The 16,127-nt window shown below is 35.5% G+C and overlaps 1 protein-coding gene across 5 annotated transcripts in view; it reads right to left on the reverse strand.

Moving 5' to 3' along the window:
• The window catches only part of CSMD3 (CUB and Sushi multiple domains 3), a 1,174,595-nt gene that overhangs the window by 532,224 nt on the left and 626,244 nt on the right, over positions 1 to 16,127 (reverse strand). For all 5 annotated transcript variants that reach the window (XM_073229983.1, XM_073229982.1, XM_073229981.1 and 2 more), the window contains one exon: positions 967 to 1,070. In XM_073229983.1, coding sequence (XP_073086084.1) covers positions 967 to 1,070 — 104 coding nt within the window. The remainder of the gene's footprint in view (positions 1 to 966; positions 1,071 to 16,127) is intronic.

Raw genomic sequence — 16,127 nt, forward strand, 5'->3', positions numbered from 1 at the left:
GAGAAGAAAGCTAGGTTATCTTTAGTCAATTTATATAATAAGAAATGGGCACATGATAACGGCATTACTTCTAGAAGTTTACACTGAAACTTTGATCCAAAATGTGGATTTTTTGGTCATATCCCAGACATACAGGTTCAAGAAGTTGAAACTACATTTTTTAAAGTGCACCAGGTAAATGTGATGCAAAAAGACCTCATTTTGAGAAACACTGGTTTGATAAAACCTGAACTGCAAATCAACAGTTATGAAAGGAATTCTGAGAGAAAACAAACCCTAAGCTTTTAAGATTCATAGCAGAGAAAACAGTGCACTCTCCCTGAAGCATTTATTCATTCTTCTATCAGAGTTTGATTATTGGAATGAATACTCAAGGTCCAGACAATAAAAAGTTCCTGACACTCCCCCTTTTTCAAATGTGTTCATGCTTTTAGCTAGATTAAGAACCACATTTAGTCTGTCTTTAACTATCTCAACTCTAAGAGTGGTTCATTGTTAACTACTCCAAGGGTCAAAACTCAGATAAATTCTCAAACTCAGCTCTTGATGGCTAGGTATGATTTTCTGCCAATAAGCAAGCAGCACCCACCAATCACTGAGTAACAGTATCAGTCTCTGGGATCAATTTTATACTTGCTTTCTCAGTCTATTTCAAAACTGAGGGGGCAAGTGTGTTTTCTGAAATAAGGCCCAATCAGCTATTCTGCAATTTTACTCTAGGCCTCCATTTCCAATGGGTTCCTCTGTCTGTTTCCAAACAGAGTAAGTTGTGTTTGTATCAAGTGCTGTAAGTCTCATTGAAGAAGGACCAATAAATATACTATATGTAATTGATGATGATAATAACTAAGGTCCTATGCATCTTTTGTTGGCTGTAGTAGAAGAGACCAGTGAAAAAATAAAGAAGGGTACAATTTCATAAAGACTTGGTAGGCAAAGTCAAGAATGACATCATTGAGAACTTACACTTGGAGCACCGTCCTAGGATCTCCAACTTCTCCCCCATCGCCAATTGTCAAGGTGTCATAGCCAATCTCCAGATCGAATTCTTCAAAATTTATCTGTATTACCTAACAGTAAACAGAAACAAACATCTTAAATATACTGTGTTATTAATTTAAATGGACATCAGAGAGTTGTATATATATATTTTATACCATGGCAGCAGATCACAGACTATTCCTAAAGTTCAATCATTATCACATGATTTTTATTTGCTGCCTTCTACATTTTGTAATAATTTTTCAATGAAATGGCATAGCTTCTGTTTATAGAACAGTCTTATTTGAAACTTCTGAAGCATGATTAATGCAAATCTACTTTGAGAAGTCTTTATAAAAAAAGTACATGTAGGTGGAGAATGGTTTTCCATATATTTGCATATATTTTTATAAAACTAACATGTAAAAACACAGAGTGTGCTATTTCCATTAAATAGTAAAGCTTAAGAAATGTTAGAGCTAAATTTGAATCTAGATCACCAGATTTAAGGATATCAAGTTTATTTCTTTGTATCCTTTGGTAACAGAATCCCTCAAATATATTACTATATACAGGCAAAATCAGAAGCACAATATTTTGGGAGACACTTTACAACATGACAAATAATTTATCTTCATTTCTTACATATACTCACATTTATATATTGTATATACATGTATACACAATGATTATTATGTAATTAAATTATAATTCCTAATTTAAGAACCTAATAATACAAGGTTAAATAATAATGTAAGTAAGATTTATTATAGGAAGAAATTACATGAACACCACCCTATAATTAATCATGCCTTGGTCAAAAAAATAATTTATAACAAAGTATTACAACCATATAAAGAAAATGAAGGTCTGCAGTTACCAGTATTAAAAAAATAAATGAAAAGATGTCTTTTTAATAATTTTCAAAACAATTTGTTATGATAGTATCAGAAAAAGAAATTTCAAAAAATTAGTGATTTCATATCCCAGTTTTTAAAGCTTTGTAACAATACACAATTTTTTGATTGTCTATTTATTGATTATAACAATTTTATTAACATTGACTAAAGCAACTTTTTTGGTTAAGTTTAGATAAATATTTACATTATATTCATTTTAATTATAAATTAAAATTATATATATATAAATTAAATTATATAATTAAATGTTGAACATTGAATTACACATTTTACATGGCTGCAAAAAAATTTCCTGTACTATGTTGTTAAATATAAATACTCTATTAATAATTGTCTGTCATTAGAGACTTAGTCTGTTCTTTTGTTTTTGCTACTTTAAGAAACATGGTTATGAGCAACATTAAATGCTTTCTGGTTCAAACATACAAGTTTATCTCTAGGTTATATACTTAGGAGTACAATTCCTATATAATAACAAAGCAAAATTTCAGTTTTATAATACTGTGCTATATGGTTAATTATTTCACCAATTTAAGTACTCACAACTTGTATACATTAGATTTCATTATTTCTTCCAATCTAGACAGTGTTAAAAATGATTTCTTCTTGCATTTTCTTCATTGATTATTATGTATTTATACATATATATTCATTTGTCATTTATGTTTCTTTTACTGTAACATGGCTATTTGTATTTTGGTTATTTATCACTTGGGCTGTTTGTATGCTTGCTATTGCCTGCAGTGATTGTTTAATATTGGTGACTACCAACATTTGTCCAGCACAGCATGCATAGAGAAGAATAACCCTGAAAACACACTGAGGTGAGCAGGTGAGGCTGTTTCCAGTGGGAGTTTTTTGCTTAGGTCCCTATCTGCCTATAAGAGAGCGAAGATCGACGTCTTAGTTCTATCTATAACTCACTCAAAACACACCATTAAGCTTGGCTCACCAGTTGAGAAGATCAGCTTTATGATTCCAGATACTGACCCATTACATGTTACGTTTGTTAAAATACCTTCTTCATAAACTTTCTAGAAAAATGAAACCTTGCAAGGCTGACCCAGGGAGAAACATAAAATCTGAATAGACCAACTACTAGCAAGGAAATTGAATTGGTATTCAAAAAACTACCTAAGAACAAAACTCCTGGTGGATCAGATGGTTTCACTGCTGAATTTTATCCAACATTCAGTGAAGACCTAATACCCATCCTCCTTAAAGTTTTCCAAAAAGTAGAAGAGGAGGGAATACTTCCAAACTCATTCTACAAGGCCAACATCACTCTAATACCAAAACCAGGCAAAGACAACACAAAAAAAGAAAATTGTAGACCAATATCCAAGATCAACACAGATGCAAAAATACTCAACAAAAATATTAGCAAACCAAATTCAAAAATACATCAAAAAGATCATCCATCATGATCAAGTACGATTCATCCTAGGGATGCAAGGATGGTATAACATTTGAAAATCCATCAACATCATCCATCACATTAACAAAAAGAAGGACAAAAACCATATGATCATCTCCATAGATGCTGAAAAAAGCATTTGACAAAATTCAACATCCATTCACGATAAAAACTCTGAACAAAATGGATATAGAGGACAAATACCTCAACATTAATAAAGGCCCTAGATGACAAACCCACAGCCAACATCATACTTAACAGTGAGAAGCTGAAAGCTTTTCCTTTAAGATTGGGAACAAGACAAGGATGCCCACTCTGCACTTTTATTCAACATAGTTCTGGAAGTCCTAGCCACAGCAATCAGACAACACAAAGAAATATAAGGCATCCAGACTGGTAAGGAAGAAGTCAAACTGTCACTCTTTGCAGATGACATGATACTGTATATAAAAAGTCATAAAGACTCCACTCCAAAACTACTAGAACAAATATCTGAATTCAGAAAGTTGCAGAAACTAAATCAATACACAGAAATCTGTTGCATTCCTATACACTAACAATGAACTAGCAGAAAGAGAAATCAGGGAAACAATTCCATTCACAATAGCATCAAAAAGAATAAAATACCTAGGAATAAACCTAACCAAGGAAGTGAAAGACCTATACTCTGAAAACTACAAGACACTCATGAGAGAAATTAAAGAAGATACCAATAAATGGAAAACATTCCGTGTTCATGGATAGGTAGAATTAATATTGTCAAAATGGCCATCATGCCTAAAGCAATCTACAGATTCAATGCAATCCCTAACAAAATATCAACAGCATTCTTCAACAAACTAGAGTAAATAGTTCTAAAATTCATATGGAACCATAAAAGACTCCTAATAGCCAAAGCAATTCTGAAAAGGAAGAATAAAACCAGGGTAATTACATTCCCCAACTTGAAGCTGTACTACAAAGCCACAGTAATCAAGAAAATTTGGTACTGGCACAAGAACAGACCCATAGACCAATGGAACAAACTAGAGAGCCCAGATATAAACCCAAGCATATATGGTCAATTAATATACGATATAGGAGCCATGGATATACAATGGGTAAATGACAGTCTCTTCAACACCTGGTGTTGGCAAAACTGGACAGTTATATGCAAAAGAATGAAACTGGATTATTGTCTAACCCCATACACAAAGGTAAACTCAAAATGGATCAAAGACCTGAATCTAAGTCACAAAATGATAAAACTCTTAGAAGAAAACATAGGCAAAAATCTCTTGAATATAAACATGAGCAACTTTTTCCTGAACGCCTCTCCTCAGGCAAGGAAATTAAAATAAAAAATGAACAAATGGGACTACATCATGCTAAAAAGCTTCTGTACAGCAGAGGACACTACCAGCAGAACAAAAAGGCATCCTACATTATGGAAGAATATATTTGTAAATGACATATCCAACAAGGGGTTAACATCCAAAATACATAAAGCACTCATATGCCTCAACACCTAAAAAGCAAATAACCTTATTAAAGAAATGGGCAGGGAAATATGAACAGACAATACTCCAAAGAAGAAATTCAGATGGCCCACAGGCACATGAAAAGATGCTCCACATCGCTAATCATCAGGGAATTGCAAATCAAAACCACAAGGAGATATTACCTCATGCCAGTTTGTATGGCCAACTTAGAAAAGAATGGGAACAACAAATGCTTGCGAGGATGCAGAGAAAGGGGAATCCCCATATACTGCTGGTGGGAATGTAAACTAGTTCAACTATTGTGGAAGGCAGTGTGGAAATAGAAATACCATTTGACCCAGGAATTTCACTGCTAGGAATTTACCCTAAGAATGCAGTTTTCCAGTCTCAAAAAGACATATGAACCCCTATGTTTATTGCAGCAGTATTTACAATAGCCAAGAAATGGAAGCAACCTAAGTGTCCATCAGTAGATGAATGAATAAAGAAGATGTGGTACATATACACAATGGAGTATTATTAAGCTATAAGAAGAAAACAAATCCTACCATGTGCCACAACATGGATGGAGCTAGAGGGTATTATGTTCAGTAAAATAAGCCAGGCAGAGAAAGACAAGTACCAAATGATTTCACTCATCTGTGAAGCATAAGAACAAAGCAAAAACTGAAGGAACAAACAGCAGCAGCCTCACAGAACCTAAGAATGGACAAACAGTTGCCAAAGAGAAAGAGACTGGGGAGGATGGGTGGGAAGTGAGGGAGAAGGGGAATAAGGGGCATTACGATTGGCACACATAATTTAGCGGGGGGGGCGGTGGGGCAAGGGGAAGGTAGTATAGCACAGAGAAGACAAGTAGTGATTCTATAACATCTTACTAGACTGATGGACAATGACCGTAATGGGGTATGTGGTGGGAACTTGACAATGGGGTTATCTAGTAACCACAATGTTGCTCTTGTAATTGTATATTACTGATAACAATAAACAAACAAACAAACAAACAAATATGAATATATATATATATATATATGTTCTTCAAGTTTATAGCTTGGTTTTTCATTTTCATTTTTAAATATTTTGGTAAGAAGAAATACTAATTTTACTAAAGTAGTACTTGTTAATCTGTTGTCTTGTAAGCAGTATTTTGCATTGCCTATGATTCAGGGTTATAAAGATATTTTTTTCAAAACTTAATATTTGGGAACTGACTATAGAAACTATGAAATAGGTATTTGTTGTAGGCAAAATTTTAAGACGGTCTCCAAGAGTACTCCATATCCTGTTTAGATTGCCTGTACAATTCCCTCCCCTTGAGCATGGGCAGGCTCTATGAATGTTATGAGGTATGAATCCCATGATTAGGTTATATTTCATGGATAAGATGAAAGGATAAGAGATAATTACATGAGTGTAATTAAGGTCTCTGATGTTGATTTTAAATTAATGAAAAGGGAAATTATCCTGGGTGGGCCTGATCTTATTCACCATTCAGGGGAATTATTTTAAGGAAGGTCGAGAAGTGGGAGACAAAATGAATCAGGAGAAGTAATCTTGGGCTGGCCTTGAAGAAACACATTGTGGTGCTGTGGAGAGAACCATGTAGCACGGAACCATCGGTAGCCTTCAGAAACAAAGACTTCATTCCTAGAACATAGTAATGTAACTGAATTCTTCCAACAACCAGTGAGCTTGGAAGAGGTCCCACAGTATCAAATGATATCACAGCCATGAACAACACCTTGATTACTTTCTGGCAAGACCCTGAGAAGAGGATCCAACTAAACCATGCCTGAACTCCTTTCCAGCGAAACCTGTGAGATAATAAATTTATTTTGTTTCATGCTGGTAATTTTCGGTAATTTGTTATGTAACAACAGAAAATTAGTCCAGCATCTCCTTTATCTTTTACTACAATATGAACAAGCAGTTACCTAATCAGTTTTGATTGATAAAAGTCTGATAATAATCTATTTTTTGAAAATTAAGTAAAAGTATCCTATAAAAATAATGAGATTTTTTCTGGGGAGGAGTGGTTGATGTTACACTGGTTATTTATTTTATAGTTATAGAATCAGGCTTTTTTTTTTCTGAGTCAATTTTAGTTTAATTTTCCTAGAAATATACCAGTACTGAGAAAAATCTTCAAATTAATATTTATACACTTATTCACTGTCTTTCAGTCTATGCTCGGTCTGTGCTTTGGTTCTGTTTCTATTTCTAATTTTATTTAAACATATTTTCTCTATTTTTACTATTTCCCATTGTAAATATATATATATATATATAAAGGAACACTTGTAATTTAAATTTTTTGTGGTATGTGCCAATTTATTTTTTAAAAAATTTTATAGAGGTATAGTTGATAAACAATCTTATATTGGTTTCAAACATACAACACAGTGGTTTACCGTTTACGCACATTATTAAATACTTATCCCAAGTGGTGCAGTTACTATCTGTCAACACAGAAAGATGTTTACAGAAATATTGGCTATATTCTCTATGCTGTATTCCTATCCCCTTGACCATCTTATGTTATGATTGAGAATTTTTGTGCCCCTTCATCCTCCTCACCCTCCCCACCCATCCACCCCAAACCCTCCCCCATGGTAACCACCATTCATTTCTCAGTATCTCAGTGAGTCTACTGCTATTTTTTCATTTTGCTTTATTTTGTTTATAGAGTCCACCAGTAAGTGAAATCATATGGCATTTGTCTTTCTACACCTGGCTTATTTCACTGACCATAATATCCTCTAGGTCCATCTATATTGACATAGTAGTATGATTTCTTTCTTTTTTTATGGCTGAATAATATCCCATTGTATACATGTACCACTGCTTTATACATTCATCTACTGATGGGCACTTTGGTTACTTCCAGATTTTGGCTGTTGTAAATAAGGTGGCAATAAACATAGGGGTGCATATATCTTTTTGAATCAAGTATTTTGCCTATCTGGGAATATTTTGATACAGTTTAGACAGATTTGAGCTCTTGGTTGATATTTTTGTTCTTTTATCCTTTAAATATGTCATTCTACTGCTTTCTGACTTGCATTATTTTATTAGAAATCAGCTGCTAATATTTTTAGGATTTAATGTACATGATGTTTCACTTCTCTCCTGCTTTCAAGATTCTCTTTATCTTTCAACAATTTGACTATGACATCTAGTTACTGATTTCTTTGCATTAACTTTACTTGGGGATTGTTGAGCTTCTTGACTGTGTAGATTCATGTGTTTCTCAAAGTTAAGAAGTTTTTGGTCATTATTTCTTCAAATATTCTTTCTGCCTATTTTTGTCTTCTGGGATTCCTAATATAAATTTGTTGGTCTGCTTGATCATGTCCCACATGTCCCTTTGGCTTCTTTCCCCTTTTCATTTTGTTTTCTTTCTGTTCTTCAGCCTGGATAATTTCAATTGTCCTATCTTCAAATTTATTTATTCTGTTTTCTGCCTGATCAAATTTGCTATTGAACCATGTACTTGATTTTTTATTTGTTATGTATTTCAAAGCTCCAGAATATCTATTTAGTTCCTTTTTGTAATTTTTCTCCTTGTCATTTTCATTCTATTGAAACATGCTTCCCTTTAGTTCTTTGTCCACCATTTTGAGCATAATTAACAGTCATTTTAAATCTCTGTGTCATATGTTCAATAATTGAATTTCTTCAGGGATGGTATCTGTCAATATACTTTGTTCTTTTGAATGGCCATATTTCCCTGTTCTTTGCATGCTTTGTGATTTGTGCTGTTGCTGAAAATTGGACATTAGAATATTATAATGTGGTAATTCTGGAAAAGAAATTTTCTTTTTCCCCCAGGATTTGCTGTTTTTCATTATTTCTGAAGGCTTAACTTGTGTTCAGCCAGTTTTTCACAACTGGGGTTCCTTTAAATTCAAAGAGCTTAAAAAATACACACTTTAGTATGCTTGTGCTGCTACAGCAAAATACCATACACTGAGTGGCTTAACAATTCATGCATCACAGTTCTTGAAGCTGGGGGATCCAAGATCAAGACACTGGCTGATTCAGGGTCTGGTGAGAGCAAACTTCCTTGTTCATAGAAGGCCATCTTTTTGCCATAACTTCACATGGCAGAAGGCCTAGGGAGTTCTCTGGGGTATCTTTTATAAGAGCATTAATACCATTCATGAGGGCTCCGCACTCATAATCTAAGCACCTCCCAAATGCCCCACATCCTAATGCTATTATATTGCTCATTAGGATTTCAACATAGGAATTTTAAGGGAACAAACATTCAGACCACAGCAGCACCTCTTCCAGTCTTTGAGGATTGGCTCAGTGCTGGGACACTCTTTAATACTTACTCAGACTATTTACAATTTTTTTTCTCAGTTTTTATTTATTTGGAAATGTTTTCCCCCCTCATTTTTTTTTTTTGAGAGGACATCTCTCATATTTATTGATCAAATTGTTGTTAAAAACAATAAAATTCTGTATAGGGGACTCAATGCTCAATGCACAATCATTAATCCACCCCAAGCCTAATTCTCGTCAGTCTCCAATCTTCTGAAGCACAACGAACAAATTCTTACATGGTGAACAAATTCTTACGTAGTGAAAAAGGTCTTACATGGTGAACAGTACAAGGGCAGTCATCACAGAAACTTTCGGTTTTGATCACGCATTATGAACTATAAACAATCAGGTCAAATATGAATATTTGTTTGATTTTTATACTTGATTTATATGTGAATTCCACATTTCTCCCTTATTATTATTATTATTTTTTTTTTTTTTAATAAAATGCTGAAGTGGTAGGTAGATGCAAGATAAAGGTAGAAAACATAGTTTAGTGTTGTAAGAGAGCAAATGTAGATGATCAGGTGTGTGCCTGTAGACTAAGTGTTAATCCAAGCTAGACAAGGGCAACAAAACATCCATGGATGCAGAAGATTTCTCTCAAAACAGGGGAGTGAGATTCTAAGCCTCACCTCTGTTGATCCCCAATTTCTCACCTGATGGCCCCCCTGTGACTGTGCCTGTCTTAGGTTGTTCCTCCCTTGAGGAATCTTACCCGTCTCTGGCTAACCAGTCATCTTCCAGGGCCATACAGGGAAATGTAAAGTTGTTAAGTGAGAGAGAAGCAATATTATTTGAAAAGGTTAGCTTTTTACTTCTTTGCAGATTTATGCCCTGTGGCCTCTATGCTCAGCATTTGTCTTGCGGTATCTTTACCACTGGGAAGAATTATGATACTCAATAAATTCTATATGAGGCACAAATTCTAAGGGTTGTAATTAGGTAGGAAGAGGAAAAAGCTATAGAAGTAGCAGACAGAAGAAAACATGGGAAGATTGATTATTTCTTTGACATATTTTCTTGTAGAGTAACTTACGCATGTATAGGTTTTAAACTACTAATTAAATTGCGCGCACACATTAACATAATAGGAATACAGTTACATAACCAAAGCAGACCTATAATTACCAGCCATCTGCAGTGAAACCAAGAAAACCAGTTAGGCACCCTAGGCATTTGAGAAAATTAGTCTATGATATGATGGATATTGTCCAAATGAACTTGAACAGTCTGAGAGAAATCAGACAAATTAAAACAACCCATTCCTGGGAACTGATCACATCCCATATATTCTTTTAACAGTAGATAGTCTGTAGTTGTAAGATTTTGGAGATCTACAACTTGCACTTCTCCTAATTCTTGGTTGAGTTCCAACAGTATAGATCCAGGCAAATTTGTTGTTTTACTGTATGCACAGGCCAGCTTAGATATCTCCTTCTTCATTCCCATGGCAAGTCCAGGAACTGGTGGGATGAATGCAGCTACAAATGCAGCATCGCCTGGATCTTTGTTGAGGTTTTTTGATGATCATCTTCTGGTATGACTCTTCCAGAGAGTGCTGATGTTGGAAGTTCTTCTTCATATCGTATCTTAGTTCATTTTCTGGGTAGCCAAATTAGGCTTTGATCCTCCATATAAACACAAACAGACCCTTTGCCCATACTTTGATATGCCCTTTATACCATTGTGTAGAACTCATTGGAGGTCACCACACAGGAACTGCTCTTCTTTTTTTTTTTTAAGAGAAAGGAATATTATCAGAAAAATGTACCTCCATAGCAAGTCATCTGACACCCTTTAAGTGATCAAAACTAAGGATATTTAAAGCATGCATTAATCATTGACTGACAGTTAGTTTTACCCTAACAGGGAGTAATCCCGCTTTTCTTTCTGTTTTTTTTTTTTTTTTTTTTTTTTTTTGGTTATCATTAATCTATACTTACATGAAGAACACTATGTCTACTAGGCTCTCACCTATACCAGGTCCCCCCCACAAACGCCCCTACAGTCACCGTCCATCAGGATAGCAAAATGACGCAGAATCAGCACTTGTCCTCTCTGTGCTGTACAGCCCTCCCTTTCTTCCTCCCCCACATTATGCATGCAATTCTTAGTACCCTCCTTCTTCTTCCCCCCCTTATCCCTCCCTACCCACCCATCCTCCCCAGTCCTTTTCCCTTTGGTACCGGTTAGTCCATTCTTGGGTTCTGTTATTCCACTGCTGTTTTGTTCCTTCAGTTTTTCCTTTGTTCTTATACTCCACAGATGAGTGAAATCATTTGGTATTTCTCTTTCTCCGCTTGGCTTACTTCACTAAGCATAATACCCCTGTATTTTATCAGTCTTTTCAAAACATGATTGCTGAGTTCTTAGGGTAAATTCCTAGGAGTAGAATTCCTGGGTCAAATGGTAAGTCTATTTTGAGCATTTTGAGGAAACTCCATACTGCTTTCCACAATGGTTGAACTAATTTACATTCCCACCAGCAGTGTAGGAGGGTTCCCCTTTCTCCACAGCCTCTCCAGCATTTGTTGGTGTTTGTCTTTTGGATGGCAGCCATTCTTACTGGTGTGAGGTGATACCTCATTGTAGTTTTAATTTGCATTTCTCTGATAATTAGCGATGTGGAGCATCTTTTCATGTGTCTGTTGGCCATCTGTATTTCTTTTTTAGAGAATTGTCTGTTCAGTTCCTCTGCCCATTTTTAATTGGATTATTTGTTTTTTGTTTGTTGAGGCGTGTGAGCTCTTTATATATTTTGGACGTCAAGCCTTTATCGGATCTGTCATTTACAAATATATTCTCCCATACTGTAGGGAACCTTTTTGTTCTATTGATGGTGTCTTTTTCTGTACAGAAGCTTTTCAGATTAATATAGTCCCACTTGTTCATTTTTGCTGTTGTTTTCCTTGCCCAGGGAGATATGTTCACGAAGAGGTCACTCATGTTTATGTCTAAGAGGTTTTTGCCTATGTTTTTTTTCCAAGAGTTTAATGTTTTCATGACTTACATTCAGGTCTTTGATCCATTTTGAATTTACTTTTGTATATGGGGTTAGACAACGGTCCAGTTTCATTCTCCTACATGTGGCTGTCCAGTTTTGCCAGCACCATCTGTTGAAGACACTGTCATTTCACCATTGTATGTCCATGCCTCCTTTATCAAATATTAATTGACCATATATGTTTGGGTTAATGTCTGGAGTCTCTAGTCTGTTCCACTGGTCTGTGGCTCTGTTCTTGTGCCAGTACCAAATTGTCTTGATTACTATGGCTTTATAGTAGAGCTTGAAGTTGGGGAGTGAGACCCCCCTACTTTATTCTTCTTTCTCAGGATTGCTTTGGCTATTCGGGGTCTTTGGTGTTTCCATATGAATTTTTGAATTATTTGTTCCAGTTCATTGAGGAATGTTGCTGGTAATTTGATAGGGATTGTATCAAATCTGTATATTGCTTTGGGCAGGATGGCCATTTTGACGATACTAATTCTTCGTAGCCACAAGCATGAAATGAGTTTCCATTTGTTAGTGTCCCCTTTAATTTCTGTTAAGAGTGACTTTCAGATTATAGATCTTTCACTTCTTTGGTTAGGTTTATTCCTAGGTATTTTATTCTTTTTGGTGCAATTGTGAATGGAATTGTTTTCCTGATTTCTCTTTCTATTGGTTCATTGTTAGTGTATAGGAAAGCTACAAATTTCTGTGTGTTAATTTTGTATCCTGCAACTTTGCTGTATTCCGATATCAGTTCTAGTAGCTTTTGGGTGGAATCTTTAGGGTTTTTTATGTACAATATCATGTCATCTGCAAATAGTGACAGTTTAACTTATTCTTTACCAATCTGGATTTCTTGTATTTCTTTGTTTTCTCTGATTGGCATGGCTAGGACCTCCAGTACTATGTTAAATAACAGTGGGGAGAGTGGGCATCCCTGTCTAGTTCCCTATCTCAGAGGAAAAGCTTTCAGCCTCTTGCTGTTCAGTATAACGTTGGCTGTGTGTTTATTCATATATGTCCTTTATTATGTTGAGGTACTTGCCCTCTATTCCCATTTTGCTGAGAGTTTTTATCATGAATGGATGTTGAATTTAGTCAAATGCTTTTTCAGCATCTATGGAGATGATCATGTGGTTTTTGTCTTTCTTTTTGTTGATGTGGTGGATAATGTTGATAGATTTTCTAATGTTGTACAATCCTTACATCCCTGGGATGAATCCCACTTGGTCATAGTGTACGATCCTTTTGATGTATTTTTGAATTCAGTTTGCTTATATTTTGTTGAGTATTTTTGCATCTACATTCATCAGGGATATTGGTCTATAGTTTTCTTTTTTGGTGGGGTCTTTGCCTGGTGTTGGTATTAGGGTGATGTTGGCTTCATAGAATGAGATTGGGAGTATTCCATCCTCTTCTATTTCTCAGAAAACTTTAAGGAGAATGGGTATCATGTCTTCTCTGTATGTCTGATAAAATTCTGAGGTAAATCCATCTGGCCCAGGGGTTTTGTTCTTTGGTAGTTTTTTGATTACTGCTTCAATTTTGCTGCTGGTAATTGGTCTGTTTAGGTTTTCTGTTTCTTCCTGGGTCAGTCTTGGGAGGTTGTATATTTCTAGGAAGTTGTCCATTTCTCCTAGGTTTCCCAGCTTGTTAGCATATAGGTATTCATAGTACTCTCTAATAATTCTTTGTATTTCTGTGGGGTCCGTCATGATTTTTCCTTTCTTGTTTCTGATTCTGTTGATTTGTGTTGATTCTCTTTTTCTCTTAATAAGTTTGGCTAGAGGCTTATCTATTTTGTTTATTTTCTCGAAGAACCAGCTCTTGGTTTCATTGATTTTTGCTATTGTTTTATTCTTCTCAATTTTATGTATTTCTTCTCTGATCTTTATTATGTCCCTCCTTCGGCTGACCTTAAGCCTCATTTGTTCTTCTTTTTCCAATTTTGATAATTGTGACATTCGGCCATTCATTTGGGATTGTTCTTCTTTCTTTAAATATGCCTGGATTGCTATATACTTTCCTCTTAAGACTTTGCTGTATCCCACAGGAGTTGGGGCTTTGTGTTGTTGTTGTCATTTGTTTCCATAAATTGCTGGATCTCCATTTTGATTTGGTCATTGATCCATTGATTATTTAGGAGTGTGTTGTTAAGCCTCTATGTGTTTGTGAGCCTTTTTGCTTTCTTTGTACAGTTTATTTCTAGTTTTATTCCTTTGTGGTCTGAAAAGTTGGTTGGTAGGATTTCAATCTTTTGGAATTTACTGAGGTTCTTTTTGTGGCCTAGTATGTGGTCCCCTCTAGAGAATGTTCCAATTGCACTTGAGAAGAATGCGTATCATGTTGCTTTTGGATGTAGAGATCTGTAGATGTCTATTAGGCCCATCTGTTCTAGTGTGTTGTTCAGTGCCTCTGTGTCCTTACTTATTTTCTGTCTGGTGGAACTTTCCTTTGGAGTGAGTGGTGTGTTAAACTCCCCCAGCATGGATGCATTGCGTTCTATTTCCTCCTTTAGTTCTGTTAGTATTTGTTTCAGATATGTTGGTGCTCCTGTATTGGGTACATATATATTTATAATGCTTATATCCTCTTGTTGGACTGAGTCCTTTATCATTATGTAATGTCCTTCTTTATCTTTTGTTACTTTCTTTATTTTGAATTCTGTTTTGTCTGATACTAGTATTTCAACACCTGCTTTTTTCTCTCTGTTGTTTGCATGAAATATCTTTTACCATCCCTTGACTTTAAGTCTGTGCATGTCTTTAGGTTTGAGGTGAGTCTCTTGTAAGCAGCATATGGATGGATCTTGCTTTTTATATCCATTCTATTACTCTGTGTCTTTTGATTGGTGCATTCATTCCATTTATATTTAGGGTGATTATTGAAAGGTATGTACTTATTGCCATTGCACGCTTTAAGTTTGTGGTTACCTAAGGTCCAGGGTTAGCTTCTTTACTATCTTACTGTCTAACTTAACTTGCTTGTTGAGCTATTATAAACACAGTCTGATGATTCTTTATTTCTCTCCCTTCTTATTCCTCCTCCTCCCTTCTTCATATGTTGGGTGTTTTGTTCTGTGCTCTTTTTAGGAGTGCTCCCATTTAGTGCTCTACAGCAGTCCCTGTAAGATGCCCTGTAGAGGTGGTTTGTGGGAGGCAATTTCCGTCAACTTTTGCTTATCTGGGAATTGTTTAATCCCTCCTTCATATTTAAATGATAATCGTGCTGGATACAGTATTCTTGGTTCCAGGCCCTTCTGTTCCATTGCATTAAGTATATCATGCCATTCTCTTCTGGCCTATAGGGTTTCTGTTGAGAAGTCTGATGATAGCCTGATGGGTTTTCCTTTGTAGGTGACCTTTTTTTTCTCTCAGGCTGCCTTTAATACTTTGTCCTTGTCTTTGATCTTTGCCATTTTAATTCTTATGTGTCTTGGTGTTGCCCTCCTTGGATCCCGTATCCTGGGAGTTCTGTGTACCTCTGTGATCTGAGAAGCCATTTCCTTCCCTAGTTTGGGTAAGTTTTCAGCAATTATTTCTTCAAAGACACTTTCTATTCCTTTTTCTCTCTCTTCTTTTTCTGGTACCCCTATAATGTGGATATTGTTCCATTTCAATTGGTCACACAGTTCTCTTAAAATTCTTTCATTCCTGGAGATCATTTTATCTCTCTCTGCATCAGCTTCTCTGCATTCCTGTTCTCTGTTTTCTAGTCCATTAATGGTCTCTTGCATCTCATCCATTCTGTTTTGAAGTCCTTCCAGAGCTTGTTTTATTTCTGTATTCTCCTTCCTTAGTTCTTGCATGGTTATGACTTTTGTTTTGAATACTTTTTCAAGAAGACTAGTTAAATCTATCTCCCCAGGGTCCTTCTCAGGGGAAGATGTAGCATATGCTGAAGCTGTCTGGGTTAGTCTTGTCTGGATCAAATTTTTTTGCCTTTTCATGTTGATATGTGCTATTGACTATAAGCTGGGAGAGCCAAACTTTCCACTTGCT

This window comes from Manis javanica, chromosome 2, assembly GCF_040802235.1.
Source record: "Manis javanica isolate MJ-LG chromosome 2, MJ_LKY, whole genome shotgun sequence".
Taxonomy (NCBI): Eukaryota; Metazoa; Chordata; class Mammalia; order Pholidota; family Manidae; genus Manis; species Manis javanica.